At 47.2% G+C, this 24,448-nt stretch overlaps 2 protein-coding genes across 2 annotated transcripts in view; one reads left to right on the top strand and one right to left on the bottom strand.

Moving 5' to 3' along the window:
* Nucleotides 1-24,448, top strand: part of LOC120909737 — an 857,992-nt gene that overhangs the window by 335,017 nt on the left and 498,527 nt on the right. The gene's annotated exons all lie outside the window — the stretch shown is intronic.
* On the bottom strand, nt 9,606-10,291 carry LOC120909742 (gastrula zinc finger protein XlCGF71.1-like; the record flags this gene model as incomplete). The annotated part of the gene is made up of 1 exon (XM_040321470.1): nt 9,606-10,291. A coding segment is annotated over exon 1 (522 nt), but the record flags the coding sequence as incomplete, so codon positions are not given.

Genomic DNA, 24,448 nt, shown 5'->3' with positions numbered 1-24,448 from the left:
TTACCCGTGACCCCATGTAAATGAGGGCCGTTGGTACGGCGCATGCTCAGAATCACGTCACAAATACTCCTTGCTTTCGACGTGAACGTAACCTACGCCCAGCCCCATTCACTTACGCAAACGACGTAAAATTTGACGGCACTTCCGACGTCCATACCTTGCATGGGCTGCGCCATCTTTTTGGTGGTTTATCCTTATGCCTGAAAAACGCCTTACGTAAACGGCGTAGCCTACTGCGACGGGCGTGCGTGCGTACGTTCGTGAATAGGCGTATCTAGCTCATTTACATATTCTAGGCGTAAATCAACGTACACGCCCCTAGCGGCCAGCGTAAATATGCAGCTAAGATACGACGGCGTAGGAGACTTACGCTGGTCGTATCTTAGCAACAGAGAAGCGTATATCAGTTTGAGAATACGCTTAAAGATACGACGGCGCGGATTCGGACTTACGATGGCGTATCTACTGATACACTTTCGTAAGTCTTTAAGAATCTGGCTAATTGTCTTTATAAGTCTGTGTTTTATAACCTCCGTCCCACCGACCTTGTAACAGTGGGGGATGGTGTGACCTTCCTGTGTGGAATCCCGGGAATACAGAGGACGGGGACATCTCTCTGGTGGGTTCCTGGTATTAGGTGGCTCCATCATATCCTTGTGTCCTTCTGAAAACTCCTCCATCACTCCATACTCCTCATCCTCCTCTTTATACTCTTCTTTTACATCAATATTATCATCCCCGAGGTTTCCACTCTGAATATATAATAAAACATTCATTATAATAAACATGTTTGTGTATAAATCATAACCACCAATAATTGTTCCTCATCTACCTGATGATGGTGGGGGATGGTGTGTTCTTCCTCCATCACCCCATCCTCATCATCCTCCTCTTTTATCTCTTCTTTAACCTCAACTTTAGGATCTCTCAGGTTTCCACTCTGAATATAGAATAAAAATGACATCAATGGTAACAATGCAGATAATGTACAGATCCTAATGATACTATCAGTGATTGTTCCTCATCTACCTGATGGTGGTGGGGGATGGTGAGACCTTCCTGTGTGGAATCCCGGGAATACAGAGGACGGGGACATCTCTCTGGTGGGTTCCCATTACTGGATCCATCTGTAGGAAACACACACACTGACTGAATACATTGTTTCTATGTGTTTATCAGATGATGGGGGATCTAGGTGGAGCCTCCGTACTGCTCTCTCCTTTACAATAAAGTCTCCTCTTACCCGGTGATGTGAGGGGCGGCTGATTGTCCATCATGACGTCCTTGTAGAGATCCTTGTGTCCTTCTAAATACTCCCACTCCTCCATGGAGAAATAGACAGTGACATCCTGACACCTTATAGGAACCTGACACACACAATGATACAGTCACCATCCAGACACATCCCTTGTCTGTTACTGGATAATGTCCCAGAATCCTCCTCACCTCTCCTGTCAGCAGCTCCATCATCTTCTTGGTGACTTCTAGAATCTTCTCCATGTTGTGTCTCTCGGGTTTTAGGGAGTCACATGGAGGCACTGTGATGGTCATATGATCACCTGACTTCACAAGAGGAAATCTCTATATTGGAGAACCAATAGGAATATCATGTTAGAATCCCAGAATCCTCCTCACCTCTCCGGTCAGGTCTGTGTATTATTAATAGAGATAAGAGTGATGTCATGTGACCTCCCAGAATCCTCCTCACCTCTCCGGTCAGGTCTGTATTATTAATAGAAATAAGAGTGATGTCATGTGACCTCCCAGAATCCTCCTCACCTCTCCGGTCAGGTCTGTATTATTAATAGAGATAAGAGTGATGTCATGTGACCTCCCAGAATCCTCCTCACCTCTCCGGTCAGCAGGTAGATGATCTCCAGGGTGAGGTTTAGTATCCTCTCAGTCATGTGATTCCGCCGGTCCTCCTCCATCCTCATTGGTCATGTGATGTATACAGGTTACCTGTAGACCAATAATTGATAAAAGAGAATAAGGAGGAATGTACTGGTTGTACAATATTAGGATGCGGGTGTGGGGGATAATATGAGGGATTCTATCAGGGAAGAACGCCCCCCAGTGGGATTACATACAGAGGAAATTTTATCTTGGTGTTTATGTGATCTGGGAGCCTCTTACTTGGCTTGATGGATCACAAACTCATTTTTCTACGTAAGGTCAATTTTGGTTGTTTTTTATTTTCTGAGAAAGTAATACAAATACGATTCCCTCTATGTCTAAATAACCCCCCCCCAACATTGCTAAAAGTCATATACGCTATTAAAGGCCAAAATAAAGAGAATGTTCCGGCCCCATAAGTGACCCTTGAAGGGGTTAATCTAGGTCTCCACACTATATATGTGTGTATCATCATCTGCTGGAGATAAAAGACGTCACAGTGACTATGGAGGAAGAGGACGGACATGACGGGGTTACTGGGTGTAAATAGAAAATAATATCTTATTACCTCCTCTGCTGAGTCTTCCAGCGATGTTTCCTCTCTACTTCCTCCCGACTCACCTCTCACCCGGAACTTCCTGTCTGTGCCTGACATCACTTCCTGTCTGTTATAGAGACTTCCTGTCTTCCATAGAAGTGAGAAGATCACCATCTTGTGGATTTCAGAGGAACTGCAGCCCCGAGAATCATCTCGTGGCATGACCACGTCCTTGTGCTGTGTGTGTATGTACTGTATATCCTTATAGATGGGTCATCTCCACTCCCACCAAGTGGGGGGGGGGGAGAAATACAGACCTCCCATTTTTTTAACCTCTTCCATACCAGGCCATTGTAAAATGACGCCGGCAGGAACCCTTCCTCGATCCAGGTGGACGTCATATGCAGAGGCGTCCCTAGGGGGGGGGCAGAGGGGGCCCTGACCCCCCCAACATCATGCTGTGCCCCACCATGTGCCCCCCCCCCACAATTTTTGTATTTTGCTCCCCGGGAGGGAGAGCGTCCCCAGTCAGCTCTGCGGGGGATTCCTCCCCCTCCCTGTGCTCGCCGACACTGCATAATGCGAGCGCTCACACAACCAGATATTCTAGCCTGGGCCGTGTTTAAGTGTGTGCACTGCAGACTGCAGTACATTGTAATCACTGAACTACATTATCTCCATCCCTTCTCTCCCCCCCATCTGTCTCCCTCCCCCTCTCCTGTTCTTTCAAAACATTCAGGGCCAGATTCACAAAGGTTAGCGGATCTTTAGATCCGTGTAACCTATGTGTTTTAAGATCCGCCCTCGCAAGTTTGTGAGGAAAGTGTCAAATTCACAACACACTTACCTCCAAACTTGCGACGGCGGATCCTAACTCCCCCAGCGGAATTCAAATTCCGCGGCTAGGGGAGTGTCATATTTAAATCAGGCGCGCTCCCGCGCCGATTTAAATACGCATGCGTCGTCCGGGGAATTTCCCGGCGTGCATTGCTCCCACTGACGTCAATAGGACATCAGTGGTTGCGACGTGAGCGGGACTTGCGACGCGCGTGTTCGTGAATCGGCGTACGCAAACGACGTAGGAAAATTCAAAATCTACGCGGGAACGACGGCCATACTTAACAATACTTACCCCTGCTTTTAGAAAGGGTAAGTATACGACGGAAAACCGCTACGGAAACGACGTAAGAACACAGCGTCGGGTCCGCGTACGTTCGTGAATTTCGCGTATCTCGCTGATTTACATATTATTCAGTGTAAATCAGCGGGAACGCCCCCGGCGCCATTTTTAAATAAAAAAAAAGATCCGACAGTGTAACACAGTGTGACACTGTCGGATCTCAGCCCTATCTATGCGTATCTGATTCTATGAATCAGGTGCATAGATAGGACCAGAAAAAATCCGAGATACGATGGTGTATCTGAGATACTCCATCGTATCTCTTCTGTGAATCTGGCCCTCACAATTTACTTTCACTTTCAGTTAGGCAGATAATATACGGTGCAAATTTCTTTCCTGCATCCACAGATTGCAGGAAAGAAACTTGCATGATTCCCCCATCAACAGACAGTGGTGACAGGGGTATATCCCTCCTGCCCAGCAATTATATTCTCCCGACAAACAGTGATTATCACTAGTGACTATACAGCAACCACTAGTGATAATTATAAGAGAATCTGCTAATTAATGGTTCAAATCTCAGCCAGTTTCTGCTGAACCAGCTGAGATTTAAACTGTCTATGGCTGGTCTTAGCTCTTAGGCAGCCCATACATTGATTAGCACTGTGGAGTGTCGGCTTCCTGGCGGGATTGGGCATGTGGGATTTCAAACACATCCGAGCCCATCTCTATTGGTTGTAGACAGTTGAGCTCCCTGCTGGTTGCTTAGCAGCAGTGGACCCTTCTCTGACATGCTGATCGGGATGCAATCCAGGTGATGCTCTTAGTCAAATCCTAGTCATAAATATCAGTGATTTTATTGATCAAAGCCCACACTTTACAGGCATAGAGCCCACACTTTACAGGCATAGAGCCCACACTTTACAGGCATAGCGCCCACACTTTACAGGCATAGAGCCCACACTTTACAGGCATAGCGCCCACACTTTACAGGCCTAGAGCCCACACTTTACAGGCATAGAGCCCACACTTTACAGGCATAGAGCCCACACTTTACAGGCATAGAGCCCACACTTTACAGGCCTAGAGCCCACACTTTACAGGCATAAAGCCCACACTTTACAGGCATAAAGCCCACACTTTACAGGCCTAGAGCCCACACTTTACAGGCCTAGAGCCCGCACTTTACAGGCACAGAGCCCACACTTTACAGGCCTAGAGCCCACACTTTACAGGAATAGAGCCCACACTTTACAGGCATAGAGCCCACACTTTACAGGCATAGAGCCCACACTTTACAGGCCTAGAGCCCACACTTTACAGGCATAGAGCCCACACTTTACAGGCCTAGAGCCCACACTTTACAGGCATAAAGCCCACACTTTACAGGCATAAAGCCCACACTTTACAGGCCTAGAGCCCACACTTTACAGGCCTAGAGCCCGCACTTTACAGGCCTAGAGCCCGCACTTTACAGGCACAGAGCCCACACTTTACAGGCCTAGAGCCCACACTTTACAGGCATAGAGCCCACACTTTACAGGCATAGAGCCCACACTTTACAGGCACAGAGCCCACACTTTACAGGCCTAGAGCCCACACTTTACAGGCCTAGAGCCCACACTTTACAGGCATAGAGCCCGCACTTTACAGGCACAGAGCCCACACTTTACAGGCCTAGAGCCCGCACTTTACAGGCACAGAGCCCACACTTTACAGGCCTAGAGCCCGCACTTTACAGGCACAGAGCCCACACTTTACAGGCCTAGAGCCCACACTTTACAGGCATAAAGCCCGCACTTTACAGGCATAGAGCCCACACTTTACAGGCACAGAGCCCACACTTTACAGGCATAGAGCCCACACTTTACAGGCATAGAGTCCACACTTTACAGGCATAGAGCCCACACTTTACAGGCATAGAGCCCACACTTTACAGGCATAGAGTCCACATGGCTGCTGATCATACAGTCGATTATATTTATGTGGTTGTACTCTTGATGCTAATAAATACTGTGTTTATTAGATCTGACTGGGAGCATCACCTGGATCACATGCCGATCAGCATGTCAACAGAGAAGGTTATACAGCATTACTGCTGCTAGGTGACCAGCTGGGGGCTCGGCTCTCTATAACCAATAGTGAGGGCCTTCCCCTGCATGCACCCATAATGTCACCAGCACTAGGTCCTAATAGACTGCCGCCGCTGCCAAGGAGACAGACACCAGACCAGCGCTGTAAATAGCAGGGACAGGACAGCTGGGGATCCCCACTGTGGCGGAACACCAGGGCCCGGTGGCAAGACAACCTTTGCAACCCTGATAGTTCTCCCACTGCTTTGGACCCTTATATTTTCTTGGTGTGCTGGTGACATATATCTCTTGTTTTCTGCCACCCTAGGGGGCCCCAGTATAGTAGGAAGGGAGCTCACTGCAGAACATGTGAAAGGGCCCATAGTGGGATCGTAGTAAAGGGCCCCAGGATATATATATATATATATATAATTGCATTTTATAGTTGCCCCCCCTACCTTTGTCCCTGTCCCCCCATGTGCCCCCCCTAAATATGAAAGCTGGAGACGCCACTGGTCATATGACGTCCTTTGTTCCCGCTCGTGACTCGGCGCGCGTGCCAGGCTGCCGCGATGTCCGCCGGGCACGCGCGATTGCCGGTGATCACGGCAGGAGTGTGGATCTGTGCGTGTAATGATGGGGTGTAAACACACAGACCCACCTCCTGTCAGAGGTGAGGAGACCGATGCTGTGTTCCCAGTACAGAGGAACACACAACGGTCTCCTCCCCTTGTGAGTCCCCTCCCCCCTACAGTTAGAACACACTTTAGGGAAAACATTTTAACCCCTCCCCTAGCGTTAACCCCTTCCCTGCCAGTCACATTTACACAGTAATCAGTGCATATTTATAGCACTAATTGCAGTATAAATGTGAATGGCCCCAAAAATGTGTCCGCTGTGTCCGCCACAATGTCACGGTCACAATAAAAAATCGCAGATCGCCGCCATTACTAGTAAAAAAATAAATAAAATAAAAATGCCATAAATCTATCACCTATTTTGTAGCCGCTATAACTTTTGCGCAAACCAATCACTATACGGTTATTGCGATTTTTTTTACCAAAATAATGTAGAAGAATACGTATCGGCCGGCAGCCTTAGGCCTGGGGGGCAAGTCCAGTCAAGTGGCCCATAGAGCGTGGAAAAGTGATGGATCGAGGAAAACAGTATAAGATTTTTTCATGATCACAAGAGTCCGCACAGAGGCCCCCCTACATCAGAGTCCACACAGAGGCCCCCCTTACATCAGAGTCCATACAGAGGCCCCCCTTACATCAGAGTCCGCACAGAGGCCCCCCCTTACATCAGAGTCTGCACAGAGCCTCCCCTTACATCAGAGTCCGCACAGAGCCTCCCCTTACATCAGAGTCCGCACAGAGGCCCCCCTTACATCAGAGTCCGCACAGAGCCTCCCCTTACATCAGAGTCCGCACAGAGCCTCCCCTTACATCAGAGTCCGCACAGCAGCCCCCCTTACATCAGAGTCCACACAGAGCCTCCCCTTACATCAGAGTCCGCACAGAGGCCCCCCTTACACCAGAGTCCGCACAGAGGCCCCCATATACATCAGAGTCCGCACAGACCCCATATACATCAGATTTGATGTAAGGGGTGTTCTGGGCAACTTGATTTAAGGGTGCATGCTGTGGACTATTGTGTAAAGAGGGTCTCTGCTCACCAAAGAGAGGGTGAGCTTACCAGGATGGAGGCTGAGGCGCAGGCAGGCTGTCTGATGCTTTTTTGGGTTCAAACTTCCTGTCCAGTGCCCACACATGCCCGGGGAGTGTGGGCAGGGCAGACTCAGAAGGAGGAGGAGCAGATGAGCTCTCTCTCTCCTCATGTCTGTCCAGAGAGAGAAGGGGATGTCAGCGCTGGTGTGCGCTGAGGCTGAGCTATGTGTGAGACGAGACATAGCTCTGCAGCCATATACCTCGGAAGCTGACACAGGCACGGCTGCACAGTGGGAGGTGAGCGGGGGCAGTGACCTGTGTTAACAGAGCTCCAGCAGGCATATTCCTGCTCTGCAAAAACAGCATTTGGTAATGGCGGCCGGTGGCTGTGCTTAGTTGGTTGGTTGTTTTTGGTGTCTTGTTTTCCAAGGTAACATCCAGAAGTTCTGGGCTGTTTTTTATAACCTGGATCCAACCTGACAATGCCATAAAGGTGGGGTACAATTTTTAGGTGGATTCAGAGTTTTGCAGTAGCAAAAGGCTAGATTGGTATCCTTGTCAGGCATGGGTAAACATCTTGGCGTGACAGACTGCCTCTGACAGCAGTACCTAAGCCTGTGAGATTGATTTCTACCCCTGGAGCTATTACTGGAGGTGTGTCCATGGTAGGCAACTTCAGAGGTTGACTACGGGACCCCTGAGGTCAAACTAAAGGCTAGGCAGTTTTGGCTCAGGTGCAGTGGTCCTCTAGTGGGATGCTCCTGTGATTTTCAGTACTTTCTTGCCTTGTTTGGAATGGAAAGCATTCCAGTGTTCCAGGCTGATCCAGGCAGATGTGGTACTCCAACCTAAAAGGGGCACTGGACAGTTGCTCCGAGAGATCTACTGGATCAGGATCATCTCTTCCCAAGGAATGTGTTTTGCCATTCAGCTTCAGACTACCTTTGACAGCTTGATAATTGAAGCTCAGATTCTGAGACCGAGCATCATGACGTCTAGGAATCCCTTGATGCGAAGAGATGGGGTCTACCACTTCATGGTAAATCTATTGCTATACATGTGGTGATTTTCTTATCTTGGTGTAATGCTGTGTACAGGCGATCGGAAATCCCGACAAGAAAAGTCAGATGTGAGCTTTTGGTCGGAAATTACGACCGTGTGTAGGCTCCGTGTGAATTTTTCTGTCGGAATTTCCGACCAAGAAAAATTTGAGAGCTGGTTGTCAAATTTTCCATCAAGAAAAGTTTGATCGTCTGTATGCAATTCCGACGCACAAAAAAACATGCATGCTCACAATCAAGCAGAGGAGCCAAACTGCCTATTGAACTTCATTGATCTCGGCTCGTCGTACGTCTTGTACGTCACCGCGTTCTTGACCATCGAAATTTCCGACAACATTTGTGTCCGTGACCGTGTGTATGCAACACAAGTTTGAGCCAACATTCGGTTGGAAAAAAATCCACGGTTTTCTTGTCGGAATTTCCGATCGTGTGTACACGGCATTAGTATCGATTTTCCCTTGCTGAAGCTTCCCACCCTGATAGCTAGTTATTGATCTATCACACGTATGCTGCCAAGGAGGCACAAGGAAGACATACAAATTGTATCCTACTACCGCACTTTTCTTTTCCTGGTGCCTATCCATGGCAGCATACCGAACCCACCCAGTTCGTTCCTCGCGATGTACAGGAAATGGACTGTTGTGTGGGGATTGACTTTTTATAGCTATGCACCGGTCCTGTGGGCAGAAGTAGGCGGGGCTACTATGACACGAATGCTGCCATGGATAGACACCAGGAAAATAAAAGTACGGTAAGAATGATACAATTTTCTGTTTTCTGGGCCCATTATTCAGGGTTCCCTCTACACTGATGACCTGTGATTACTTTTATAGCGTCTCCTATGAGTAATATTTGGATACAAAGTTTGTCCTCATTGCACCGACACACACAATCTTTTCTTCATTCAATACATTTTTTTATTATCGTTTTACTTTTAACAAACTGCAGTCATAAAATCAGGAAATAGTAAAGGTCGAAACACAACGAATACACCACGAGGGTTGTGTGGGACCCCTGATGTACAGGAAGACAGGACTTCACTGAGGAACATTTCCCTCACTCAGGACAGGAAGGTGGCTTCTCCCCAGTGTGAGATCTCTGATGTCTACAAAGACTGGACTTGTCTATAAAACATTTCCCACACTCAGGACAGGAATACGGCTTCTCCCCCGTGTGACATCTCTGATGTCTGGAAAGACTTGACTTCAGTGAAAAACATTTCCCACACTCAGGGCAGGAAAGTGGCTTCTCCCTCGTGTGCAATCTCTGATGTGTGTTAAGATTAGACTTCTGTGAAAAACATTTCCCGCACTCAGCACAGGAATACGGCTTCTCCCCCGTGTGAGATCTCTGATGTTTGCAAAAATTGGACTGATCTGAAAAACATTTCCCACACTCAGAACAGGAATACGGTTTGTCTCCCGTGTGTGATCTCTGATGTGTGATAAGACTGGACTTTTCTGAAAAACATTTCCCGCACTCGGGACAGGAATACGGCTTCTCCCCCGTGTGAGATCTCTGATGTGTGATAAGACTAGACTTATGTGAAAAACATTTCCCGCACTCAGGACAGGAATATGACTGCACATCCGTGTGCATTTTGTGATGTTTGTAAAGATTGGCCTTTTCTGAAAAACATTTCCCGCACTCGGGACAGGAATACGGCTTCTCCCCTGTGTGAGACCTTTGGTGTTTGTTGAGATTAGATTTCCTTGAAAAACATTTCCCACAATCAGAGCAGAAATATGGTTTTTCCCCCGTGTGACACATTTGATGTGTGGCAACTTTTGATTTTTTTAAAAAAAAAATTCCACACCCAGAACTGGAATATGTTTTTTCCCCCGTGTCAGACCTCAGATGTCTGTAAAGATGTGACTTTTGTGAAAAACATTTCCCGCACTCAGGACAGGGAAACCTCTTATGTGTTGGAAGAATGGCACCGTCCCGCACAGTCTGAGGTTCCTCGGGATAAGAGGAATACGATGGTCCGGCACCGTCCCGCACAGTCTGAGGTTCCTCAGGATAAGAGGAATACGAGGGTCCGGCACTGTCCCGCACAGTCTGAGGTTCCTCAGGATAAGAGGAATACGATGGTCCGGCACCGTCCCGCACAGTCTGAGGTTCCTCAGGATAAGAGGAATACGATGGTCCGGCACCGTCCCGCTCAGTCTGAGGTTCCTCAGGATAAGAGGAATACGATGGTCCATCTACACTGTGTGGTGCCGGATGGACATTTGAGGTAGTCGGGTTTTCTCCTGGACTATACTGTGTGATGTCCTCATCTTCTACTTTACAGTCTGGAGACAAAGTGAGACAATCCTCTGAGGTTTTCCTCATCTCCCGTCCATCTACTAAAATAGAAATACAAATATTATTACTAGACATGAGCTGATTGGTTCCCCTAAACCAGGACTCCGCCCACATCAGGCAGCTTTGTCTCTGAGGATCTTACAATTCCCCCCTCAAGGTAACTAGTAAATGGCTCCTCTGATCTCCACTTAGCTTATTTTTGCACTTTAATGACTCAGTCAGTGAAAAGTTTACTTCATAACCTGGACCAATCAGTGAGCAGTATGGGTGGAGGAATGGATTTAGTGTTAATGACCCACCTGTGCTGATCTCTGTAGGAGTGTCCCCCTCTATAAATGTCCCCGTTATTCCATCCTCCTCCATAGACTGCTGATCATCCCTCACATACGTCTCTTCTTCTTCTGATTTCACCTCAAATTCTATATCGATTGGATCTCCACTCTAAACCAAGAGAATGAGAGAGAATATCATCTGTAAGATATAAACTTTAATATTGTGACATCACATAAAAAAATCCACACATTGTTTCCATGAGTCCATATTCTAGAATCAGGGGTGTCAATCTCAATTTCATCGTGGGCCGCATGGGCATTATGGTTGTCCTCAAAGGGCCAGTTGAGCACCACCTTATACCCGATGTTAAGAGCCCCCCCACCATCAGAAGTCTCTTACATCACAGTTCATACCCCTTACCTTTTGCTGCTGGGGGTGGAGCTGGAAAGCAAAAAGTGCAGGGTCTGGAGGGGGACCAGAGGGAGGTTGGAGCCAGCTGAATGGCGAGACCAGGAGATGGTGGAGAGCAGGGGGTGCTGCGGCTAGATCTGTAGGAGGCACAAAATCAGTACAAGGCGTTCTGGCCTCCTTTCTGCTGCCAACTGCTGAGATGGGGAGGGGGGCAGACATGAGCCTCTCTACAGCTGCACAGAGAAGGGCAGGATCTGGCAGAGGAGATCTGTCCTCCTCTATGCTGCCGACTGGTGAGACAAGGTGGGGGCAGGAACAAGGAGGTTGTCACAGCTGCAAGGGCCAAATGAAATGGCCTTGAGGTCCGGATTCGGCCCGCGGGCCTTGCGTTTAAAAACTGTGTTCTAGATGCTCCGTCCCACCAACCTTGTAATGGTTATTGATGCTGTGACCTTCCTGTGTGGAATCCCGGGAATACAGAGGACGGGGACATCTCTCTGGTGGGTTCCTGGTATTAGGTGGCTCCATCATATCCTTGTGTCCTTCTGAAAACTCCTCCATCACTCCATACTCCTCATCCTCCTCTTTATACTCTTCTTTTACATCAATATTATCATCCCCGAGGTTTCCACTCTGATGATTAAATAAAACATTCATTGTTACAAACATTTTTATGTATAAATCATGTAACGGGAGGGCCCGTGGGACCCAGAAGCTCTTAGAAAGCATGAGCCAGAAAATAATGGACAGTCAGAATATATCTTGGACTACCTGAGATGGGACTATTATGTAATTATTATCCACAATGTATTCCAGGATATCTGTGAGAACTGGTTGCTGTTTGTTGATTCTGAACTCAACAGGTTAATTGAAAGAGTGACTCATTCATAATGTGGGGACACATACTGTTGGGTGTTAATGTCATCAACTCCAGCCCACCTGTCTGTCTGGTGCGATGTAAATGAATCTTAGATGGCTTCTGATGATCTTTCATTGTGGCTTGTGCTAATTGACCCTGTATTGTGTCAAGGTCTATTGACGATACATGTGTATTGTGAGTTAACAGACAGCCTAAGGCTCAGGTGCAGGAATTATCAGTTGTAGTTAATTAGCTCATGTAAATTATGTCAGAGCTGGAGCCAGAATGTCTACTAAAAGATGTGTCTTGGGGTTCGTTAGGAACCATTGTCTGATGTTGTGGTGGAGTTGGGTCATTGTTCATTTGGTTACTGCAGTATTCTTTTTGTGTATATAAGAGCCTGCTTTCTCAATAAAGATTGTCTATTCCTGTTGAACCAGAGAACAGAGCTGTGTCTTGTTAATGGGGGAATTCGTATGGGTCGTGTTCGCCGGATTGTGGGGTGTCGATAGCTGTCTTGGGTTCAAGAATGGAATATCCTAAACGGCTTTAACCCCTGTCCCATTTGGGGTTCCGTTACAATCAAAACCACCAATAATTGTTCCTCATCTACCTGATGATGTTTTGTGTAGTTGTGATCTTCCTGTGTGGAATCCCGGGAATACAGAGGATGGGGACATCTCTCTGGAGGGTTCCTGTATCTGGATGACTCCACCATGGTGTCCTGGTACAGATTTTTGTGTTCTTCCTCCATCACCCCGTCCTCATCATCCTCCTCTTTTATCTCTTCTTTAACCTCAACTTTAGGATCTCTCAGGTTTCCACTCTGAATATAGAATAAAAATGACATCAATGGTAACAATGCAGATAATGTACAGATCCTAATGATACTATCAGTGATTGTTCCTCATCTACCTGATGATGGTGGGGGATGGTGTGACCTTCCTGTGTGGAATCCCGGGAATACAGAGGACGGGGACATCTCTCTGGTGGGTTCCCATTACTGGATCCATCTGTAGGAAACACACACACTGACTGAATACATTGTTTCTATGTGTTTATCAGATGATGGGGGATCTAGGTGGAGCCTCCGTACTGCTCTCTCCTTTACAATAAAGTCTCCTCTTACCCGGTGATGTGAGGGGCGGCTGATTGTCCATCATGACGTCCTTGTAGAGATCCTTGTGTCCTTCTAAATACTCCCACTCCTCCATGGAGAAATAGACAGTGACATCCTGACACCTTATAGGAACCTGACACACACAATGATACAGTCACCATCCAGACACACCCCTTGTCTGTTACTGGATAATGTCCCAGAATCCTCCTCACCTCTCCTGTCAGCAGCTCCATCATCTTCTTGGTGACTTCTAGAATCTTCTCCATGTTGTGTCTCTCAGGTTTTAGGGAGTCACATGGAGGCACTGTGATGGTCATATGATCACCTGACTTCACAAGAGGAAATCTCTGTATTGGAGAACCAATAGGAATATCATGTTAGAATCCCAGAATCCTCCTCACCTCTCCGGTCAGGTCTGTATATTATTAATAGAGATAAGAGTGATGTCATGTGACCTCCCAGAATCCTCCTCACCTCTCCGGTCAGGTCTGTATTATTAATAGAGATAAGAGTGATGTCATGTGACCTCCCAGAATCCTCCTCACCTCTCCGGTCAGGTCTGTGTATTATTAATAGAGATAAGAGTGATGTCATGTGACCTCCCAGAATCCTCCTCACCTCTCCGGTCAGGTCTGTGTATTATTAATAGAGATAAGAGTGATGTCATGTGACCTCCCAGAATCCTCCTCACCTCTCCGGTCAGGTCTGTATTATTAATAGAGATAAGAGTGGTGTCATGTGACCTCCCAGAATCCTCCTCACCTCTCCGGTCAGGTCTGTATTATTAATAGAGATAAGAGTGATGTCATGTGACCTCCCAGAATCCTCCTCACCTCTCCGGTCAGGTCTGTATTATTAATAGAGATAAGAGTGATGTCATGTGACCTCCCATAATCCTCCTCACCTCTCCGGTCAGGTCTGTGTTTTATTAATAGAGATAAGAGTGATGTCATGTGACCTCCCAGAATCCTCCTCACCTCTCCGGTCAGGTCTGTATTATTAATAGAGATAAGAGTGATGTCATGTGACCTCCCAGAATCCTCCTCACCTCTCCGGTCAGCAGGTAGATGATCTCCAGGGTGAGGTTTAGTATCCTCTCAGTCATGTGACTCCGGTCCTCCTCCATCCTCATTGGTCATGTGATGTATACAGGTTACCTGTAGACCAATAATTGATAAGAGAGAATTATCTGGCTTGTACTGGTTGTATAATATTAGGATGGGGTGTATGGGATGGTAATATGAGGGTTTCTATCAGGGAAGAACTGTCCCCAGTAGGATTATACACAGAGGAACATTTCTTTTATCATATTCCATGGTTTTGGGGTCCAGTAGCCTCTTCCTCTTTATGTCTATAGAAATCCCCCATCCTCCGTACCTCTCTAAAATGAAATTAATGTTCCGGCCCCTTAAGTGGGGAAATGTTGTGACCCTGTAGGGGGTAATCTAGGTCTACACACTATGGCCCGGATTCACATACATTGGCGCATATTTATGCCGGCGTAGTGTATCCAATATACGCTACGCCGACGTAGCGCAGAGAGGCAAGCACTGGATTCACAAAGCACTCGCTCCCAAATCTACGCTGGGTTTCCTCAATGTAAGCCGGCGTCGGTGGAAGTGGGCGTGAGCCATGCTAATGAGGCGTGACCCAATGCAAATGATGGGCCAAGCGTCATAGAAGTACTTAGAACGAACGGCGCATGCGCTGTCCCGTGGACGCAACCCATGCTCATAATCACGTCGAAACTACTCCCTAAGATACGACGGACCACTGCCTACAATGTGAACGCAACCTACGCCCAGCCCTATTCACGTACTACGTAAACTACGACGGCTGTATTCTCTGGTCCATACGTTTGCATGAGTTGCGCCTCATATATGAGGAATAACTTTACGCCGGGCGTACGACTTACGTAAACCGCGTATATTATGCGCCGGGCACATGTACGTTCGTGAATCGACGTATCTCCCTCATTAGCATATGTGAATAGAAAACCAATGGGAGCGCCACTTGCGGCCAGCGTAAATATGCGCCCAAGATACGCCGGCGTAGGAAACTTACGTCAGTCGGAAGAAGCCTATTTTCCGGCGTATCTAGTTCTGTGGGCACGGCGCACAGATACGACGGCCCATATTTAGCAGGCGTATATCGAGATACGTCGGCGTAAGTGCTTTGTGAATCCGGGCCTATATATGTGTGTATTATCATCTGCTGGAGATAAAAGACGTCACAGTGACTATGGAGGAAGAGGGCGGACATGACGGGGTTACTGGGTGTAAATAGAAAATAAGATCTTATTACCTCATCTACTGCTTCTTCCAGCGATGTCTCCTCTCTACTTCCTCCCGACTCACCTCTCACCCGGAACTTCCTCTTTATAACCTGACCTCACTTCCTGTCTCTATGGTAGAGGTGAGATCACCATCTTGTGGATCTCAGAGGAACTGCAGCCCCGAGAAACGTCTCGTAGTGTGAACACGGCCTTGTGCTGTGTGTGTATGTACTGTATATCCTTATAGATTGATAGGGGGATTCTTCTCCCATTGGTCACCAATGAAAGGCACTACTACACGGACCATTGATATAAGGGGTTTTTTCTGCCATTTGTGACCAACGTAACAGTGATTTTAACAATGCTTAAAGTGAAACAATAAAAATTGTAAATTCCTTTAAAGCGGTTCTCCACCCTAAAGTGAAGTCGCGCTGATCGGCACCCTCCGGTGTCACATTTGACACCTTTCAGGGGGGAGGGGGGGTGCAGATACCTGTCTAAAGACAGGTATTTGCACCCACTTCCGGCCCGGCATTCACGGGCAAAAGACGGGCATTGCGTCACATCCCGTCGCCCCCCCCCCACCCCGTTGTGTGCTGGGAACACTCGGCTCTCAGCACACAGCGGGAGTCAATCGGCGGGCGCAGCGCGACTCGCGCATGCGCCGTAGGGAACCGGGCAGTGAAGCCAGAGCGCTTCACTTCCTGGTTCCCTCAGCGTGGATGGAGGGGGGAGCAGCAGGGTGACGAGCGATCGCTCGTCCTCTGCTGCGGACGCCGCTGGACTCCAGGACAGGTAAGTGTCCTAATATTAAAAGTCAGCAGCTGCAGTATTTGTAGCTGCTGGCTTTTAATATTTTTTTTAACTTAGGGAGCAAGTGCTTTGTGATTACAGTACTAGCCTCACTATGTTACGTCGGCGTAGTGCAACTGGGATGCGCCACGCCGAACTAAAGATGCGCCCGTCTCTCTGAATCTGGCTAAATGTCTTTATTCATTGTCCACAATACAGTCGTGGAAGTAATCCATCAATTTGGGAGTAATATTGTTTGACGTGAGATGGGACCAGTACATCCGTTATCATAGAGTAGATATGAGAACAACAGATGGGACTCAGGAACTCAACAAGTTAAGGATTACAAATGTCCAACATGAAAATGAGTGTGGATATAATCTAAACCCATTTTCTATGGCTTATATGATGTTTCCTCTTATCAATACTGATGAAAAAAGTATAAACATAGGATACAGCCTATCTGAGCCTATCCTCCCACTCTGCCTTGGCCATCAACAGAGGAACATCATCTGAGGAGGGGAAGATGGAACACCCAACATCGTCTGAGATGGGGAAGAAATAACGCTCAACATTGTCTGAGATTGGGAAAATGGAACGCTTAACTTTGTCTGAGATGGGGAAGAAATAACACTTAACTTTGTCTGAGATGGGGAAGATGGAACACTCAACAACGCCTGAGATGGGGAAGATGGAACACTCAACATTGTCTGAGATGGGGAAGATGGAATACTCAACATTGTCTGAGATGGGGAAGATGGAACACTCAACATTGTCTGAGATGGGGAAGATGGAACACTCAACATTGTCTGAGATGGGGAAGATGGAACACTCAACAACGTCTGAGATGGGGAAGATGGAACACTCAACCACGCCTGAGATGGGGAAGATGGAACACTCAACATTGCCTGAGATGGGGAAGATGGAACACTCAACAACGTCTGAGATGGGGAAGATGGAACACTCAACCACGCCTGAGATGGGGAAGATGGAACACTCAACATTGCCTGAGATGGGGAAGATGGAACATTCAACAACGCCTGAAATGGGGAAGATGGAACACTCAACATTGCCTGAGATGGGGAAGATGGAACACTCAACATTGCCTGAGATGGGGAAGATGGAACACTCAACATTGCCTGAGATGGGGAAGATGGAACACTCAACATTGTCTGAGATGGGAACGATGGAACACTCAACAACATCTGAGATGGGGAAGATGGAATGCTCAACAACGCCTGAGATGGGGAAGATGGAACCCTCGTCATGGTCTGAGATGGGGAAGATGGAACGCTCAACAACGCCTGAGATGGGGAAGATGGAACCCTCGTCATGGTCTGAGATGGGGAAGATGGAACGCTCAACAACGCCTGAGATGGGGAAGATGGAACACTCAACAACGTCTGAGATGGGGAAGATGGAACACTCAACAACGCCTGAGATGGGGAAGATGGAACCCTCGTCATGGTCTGAGATGGGGAAGATGGAACGCTCAACAACGCCTGAGATGGGGAAGATGGAATGCTCAACAACGCCTGAGATGGGGAAGATGGAACCCTGGTCATGGTCTGAGATGGGGAAGATGGAACGCTCAACAACGCCTGAGATGGGAACGATGGAACACTCAACAATGTCTGAGATGGAACCCTCGATATGGTCTGAGATGGGGAAGATGGAACGCTCAACAAGGCCTGAGATGGGGAAGATGGAACCCTAGATATGGTCTGAGATGGGGAAGATGGAACGCTCAACAAGGCCTGAGATGGGGAAGACCGAACGCTCAACAACGCCTGAGATGGGGAAGATGGAATGCTCAACAACGCCTGAGATGGGGAAGATGGAATGCTCAACAAGGCCTGAGATGGGGAAGATGGAACGCTCAACAACGCCTGAGATGGGGAAGATGGAATGCTCAACAACGCCTGAGATGGGGAAGATGGAACCCCCGTAATGGTCTGAGATAAGGAAGATGGAACATTCAACAAGGCCTGAGATGGGGAAGATGGAACACTCAACAACGCCTGAGATGGGGAAGATGGAACCCTCGTCATGGTCTGAGATGGAGAAGATAGAACGCTCAACAACGCCTGAGATGGGGAAGATGGAACACTCAACAACGCCTGAGATGGGGAAGATGGAACCCTCGTCATGGTCTGAGATGGGGAAGATGGAACATTCAATATCGTCTGAGATGGGGAAGATGGAATACAAATGAATGTGAATGTCTTTATCCATTGTCCACAATACAGTCGTGGAAGTAATCCATCAATTTGGGAGTAATATTGTTTGACGTGAGATGGGACCAGTACATCCTTTTACTTGCAACAATGTTGAGCATGCCAACGTTCCCAACTCACATGATGTTGAGTGTTCCATCTTCCCCATCTCAGACAATGTTGAGCGTTCCATCTTACACGATGAATTGTTTGTGAAACATGCCGAAGAGAAATTGTACACTCCGAGGATTACTGTCCAACACACCCTTCGTTTTTTATATTCTTAAGGGTGTTACATTATCAGCGTTATATGTTTTTTATATTATGGTTTGCGCAATGACGTCACAGCAGGCTTTTCCTTACGTGTTTTGTTACCCCCCTGAATATTGTGGTTGCCATCTATCAGTTGAGGCTTCGCTTGAGAGAGAGGCTTGGTTTGTCCCCCAGGCACAATCCTTAAAGAGCCATTGGGTGCTACACAGCTATGGAGTGTAATGGAATCCAAAGTAAGGCTTGGCTTCCCGCTTCCGATATAAGCCTTGGTGGCCCAGCATGGTGTCCTTACCCTGGAAGAGGGTAAGTTGTACACCATGAGGATTAATGTCCATCACACCCTTAGCCCTTTATACTCTAAAGGGTGTTACATTATTAGCGTTATATGTTTATTATATTATAGTTTGCACAATGACGTCACAGCAGGCTATTACCTACGCGTTTCGTTACCCCCTGTAAAGTGTGGTTGCTATCTATCAGTTGAGGCTTTTCTTGAGATTGAGGCTTGGTTTGTTCCCCATTCCTTCTGGGAACATCTGGGGGTTGTCTCCAGTTGTCTCTATAGGAAGATGTACCCCCCCCCCCTTCTTTTTTCTATTTTTGACTGTTTCCATGTATTGGAGGCCTATATTCTCTATTGGAATGATATGTGGGTCTATGACACTGATGATTGAAGGATACCGCAGACACCCTTGAAGGTTTATGTGGATGACCATTGGCTCTTAAAAACCAATATGGCTCCCTTGTAGAGGTAGAAAATGAAAAAAAATAAAAAATAATGACACAAATCTGAAGACAGACTTTTATTACCTTACAAAGAATATCACACTTTTAGGAAAAAAAATATATACCCTATATGACCAAAAGTATTGGGACACCTGCCTTTACACACATGGGGCTAGATTCACATAGGTCAGCGGATCTTTAGATCCACGTGATCTATGTGATTTAAGATCCGCTGCCGCAAGTTTAAGAGGCAAGTGAGTAATTCACAAACCACTTACCTCCAAACTTGCGGCGGCGGATCGTAAAACCTCCGGCGGAATTCAAATTCCGCGGCTAGGGGGAGTGTACTATTTAAATCAGGCGCGTTCCCGCGCCGATTTAAATGAGCATGCGCCGTCCGCGAAATTTCCCGGCGTGCATTGCTCCCACTGACGTCGCTAGGACGTCAGTGGTTTCGGCGTGAGCGTAACTTGCGACGCGCGGGTTTCTGAATCGGCGTACGCAAACGACGTAAAAAAAAACAAAAATCGACGCGGGAACGACGGCTATACTTAACATTGGCTGCGCCTCATAGAAGCAGGGGTAAGTATACGCCGGGAAAACCGCTACGGAAACGTCGTAACAACACTGCGTCGGGTCCGCGTACGTTCGTGAATTGGCGTATCTCGCTGATTTACATATTTCTCAGCGTAAATCAGCGAGAACGCCCCCCGCGCCATTTTTAAATTGCAGGTAAGATCCGACGGTGTAACACAGTTACACCTGTCGGATCTTAGGCATATCTATGCGTAACTGATTCTATGAATCAGGCGCATAGATACGACCAGCCTAAGTCAGAGATATGACGGCGTATCAGGAGATATCAGGTGATACACCGTCGTATCTCTCTGTGAATCTAGCCCATGAACTTTAATGGCATCCCAGTTTTAGTCTGTAGGGTTTAACATTGAGTTGGCCCCGCCCTTTGCAGCTATAACAGCTTCAACTCTTCCGGCTCACTTCTTTCAGCTGTCAGCGGGATTCCCCCACTGACAGCTGAAATAAATAAAAAAAAGCTGGAAATGATCGGTTGTTAAGGAGCGGGGGCCGCTGCATCCTTAACAACCAATGACTCATTCAGCTGTCAGCGGGGTTCCCTTGTTGACAGCTGAAGTGTAAACTAATTCCTGGCGATTGGTTCCATGAAAAAAAAAAAAAAACACAGCTGAGAAATGTTTATCAACAACATTTCTCAGATGCTGAAACAGGAACATAAAAAAAACATTGTTTCTTTTTGTATCTTTCTGTTTGTTCATCTACAGATCAAAGGGATGAACTTCCATCTGCAGATGAAGTCAGTGGTTCCCAATACGGATTTTCCCCCCTGTGGCATTGACGATGTACTGCACCAAGAGATAGAACTTCTCTAGGAAACTTTTCGCACACTTGGCTCAGGAGTATATATTTTTTCCCTCCAGTATGGGATCTTTAATGGTTAGGGAGATCTGATTTATGTAGAAAACATTTCCCGCACTCAGCTCAGGAATAAAGCTTCTCCCCCGTGTGAGATCTTAGATGTCTGACAAGATCTGATTTGCGTGCATAACATTTCCTGCACTCAGGACAGGAATACGGCTTCTCCCCCGTGTGAGCTCTCTGATGTGCGATGAGTTCCGATTTCCTCCGGTAACATTTCCCGCACTCGAGGCAGGAAAACGGCTTCTCCCCAGTGTGACTTTGCTGATGTATCAAATAAGAGGACTTCTCTCCAAAACATTTCCCGCACTCAGAACAGGAATACGGCTTCTCGCCCTTGTGAGATCTTTGATGTCTGACAAGTGTCGATTTAAAGGGAAAACATTTCCCGCACTCAAGACAGGAGTACGGCTTCTCCCCCGTGTGAGACCTCTGATGTGTGAGAAGTTCTGATTTCCACAGATAACATTTCCCGCACTCAGGACAGGAGTGAGGCTTTTCCCCCGTGTGAGATCTTTGGTGTCTGACAAGTTCTGGTTTTCTTAGATAACATTTTCCGCACTCAGAGCAGGAATATGTCTTCTCCCCTATGTGAGATATTTGATGTTGGACAAGTGCTGATTTCCGTGGATAAGATTTCCCGCACTCAGGGCAGGAATATGGTTTGCTGCCCGAGTGGCATTTTAGATGCTCAGAAAGATGTGAGTTCTGTGAAAAACCTTTCCCGCACTCGGGACAGGAATACGGCTTCTCACCTGTGTGGGATCTTAGATGTCTGGCAAGTGCAGAGTGCCGTGGGTAACATTTTCCACACTCAGGACAGGAATACGGCTTCTTACCTGTGTGAGATCTCTGATGTATGACAAGTGTTGATTTCAGCGAATAACACTTCCCACACTCCAGACAAGAGTAGGGCTTTTCACCCGTGTGAGATCTTTGATGGTTGACAAGTGCTGATTTTTGTGAATAACATTTCCCGCACTCAGAGCAGGGATACGGCTTCTCCCCCGTGTGAGATCTTTGATGTTTGACAAGTTCTGATTTTTGTGGATAACATTTCCCGCACTCTGGGCAAGAATACGGTGTGTTGCTCGTGTGGCTTCTCTGATGTACAGAAAGGCTAGTGTTCCGCGAAAAACATTTTCCACACTCGGGACAGGAAAATGGCTTCTCCCCCGTGTGAGATTTCTGATGCCTGACAAGAGCTGCTTTCAATAAAAAACAATTCCCACACTCTGGACAGGAATATGGCTTCTCCCCTGTGTGAGACCTCTGATGTCTCACAAGTACTGATTTCTGCACGTAACATTTCCCGCACTCGGTGCAGGAATACGGCTTCTCACCTGTGTGAGATCTTTTATGCTCATTAAGTTTGTATTTAGAACGGAAACACTTCCCGCACTCAGGACAGGGAAACCTCTTATGTGTTGGAAGGACGGCACTGTCCCGCACAGTCAGAGGTTCCTCAGGATAAGAGGAATACGATGGTCCGGCACCGTCCCGCACAGTCTGAGGTTCCTCAGGATAAGAGGAATACGATGGTCCGGCACCGTCACGCACAGTCGGAGGTTCCTCAGGATAAGAGGAATACGATGGTCCGGCACCGTCCCGCACAGTCTGAGGTTCCTCAGGATAAGAGGAATACGATGGTCCGGCACCGTCCCGCACAGTCTGAGGTTCCTCAGGATAAGAGGAATACGATGGTCCGGCACCATCCCGCACAGTCTGAGGTTCCTCAGGATAAGAGGAATACGATGGTCCGGCACCGTCCCGCACAGTCTGAGGTTCCTCAGGATAAGAGGAATACGATGGTCCATCTACACTGTGTGGTGCCGGATGGACATTTGAGGTAGTCGGGTTTTCTCCTGGACTATACTGTGTGATGTCCTCATCTTCTACTTTACAGTCTGGAGACAAAGTGAGACAATCCTCTGATGTTTTCCTCATCTCCCGTCCATCTACTAAAATAGAAATAAAAAGATTATTACTAGACATCAGCTGATTGGTTCCCCTAAACCAGGACTCCGCCCACATCAGGCATCTTTGTCTCTGAGGATCTTACAATTCCCCCCTCAAGGTAACTAGTAAATGGCTCCTCTGATCTCCTACCAGATCATTTCTTTATTCATGGGCCTTAGTCAGAGAGTGAGGAAACAACAAGAACTGTCTTTCATAGGAGTGACAGTGATGAGGAGATTATAGATCGAGTGTCCCCATGTTGGAAGATTATCCGAGAGAAATACAGGAATACAGGATGGGGAACACAGCTCAGGAAAGTGACCAGGGGATTACAGGCTGATATCACCCAGTCCCCGCCCTACTCTGGACCAATCAGTGAGCAGTATGGGGGGAGGAATGGATTTAGTGTTAATGACCCACCTGTGCTGATCTCTGTAGGAGTGTCCTCCTCTATAAATGTCCCTGTTATTCCATCCTCCTCCATAGACTGCTGATCATCCCTCACATACGTCTCTTCTTCTTCTGATTTCACCTCAAATTCTATATCGATTGGATCTCCACTCTAAACCAAGAGAATGAGAGAGAATATCATCTGTAAGATATAAGCTTACATACAAAATCCACACATCATCTCCACCAGTCCATGTTCTAGATGCTCCGTCCCACCGACCTTGTAACAGTGGGGGATGGTGTGACCTTCCTGTGTGGAATCCCGGGAATACAGAGGACGGGGACATCTCTCTGGGGGGTTCCTGGTATTAGGTGGCTCCATCATATCCTTGTGTCCTTCTGAAAACTCCTCCATCACTCCATACTCCTCATCCTCCTCTTTATACTCTTCTTTTACATCAATATTATAATCCCCGAGGTTTCCACTCTGAATATATAATAAAACATTCATTATAATAAACATGTTTGTGTATAAATCATAACCACCAATAATTGTTCCTCATCTACCTGATGATGGTGGGGGATGGTGTGTTCTTCCTCCATCACCCCATCCTCATTATCCTCCTCCTTTATCTCTTCTTTAACCTCAACTTTAGGATCTCTCAGGTTTCCACTCTGAATATAGAATAAAAATGACATCAATGGTAACAATGCAGATAATGTACAGATCCTAATGATACTATCAGTGATTGTTCCTCATCTACCTGATGATGGTGGGGGATGGTGTGACCTTCCTGTGTGGAATCCCAGGAATACAGAGGACGGGGACATCTCTCTGGTGGGTTCCCATTACTGGATCCATCTGTAGGAAACACACACACTGACTGAATACATTGTTTCTATGTGTTTATCAGATGATGGGGGATCTAGGTGGAGCCTCCGTACTGCTCTCTCCTTTACAATAAAGTCTCCTCTTACCCGGTGATGTGAGGGGCGGCTGATTGTCCATCATGACGTCCTTGTAGAGATCCT

This window comes from Rana temporaria, chromosome 8 (assembly GCF_905171775.1).
Source record: "Rana temporaria chromosome 8, aRanTem1.1, whole genome shotgun sequence".
Taxonomy (NCBI): domain Eukaryota; kingdom Metazoa; phylum Chordata; class Amphibia; order Anura; family Ranidae; genus Rana; species Rana temporaria.
The sequence above is the reverse complement of the archived record's forward strand: the minus strand, read 5'-3'. Positions and strand labels throughout refer to the sequence as shown.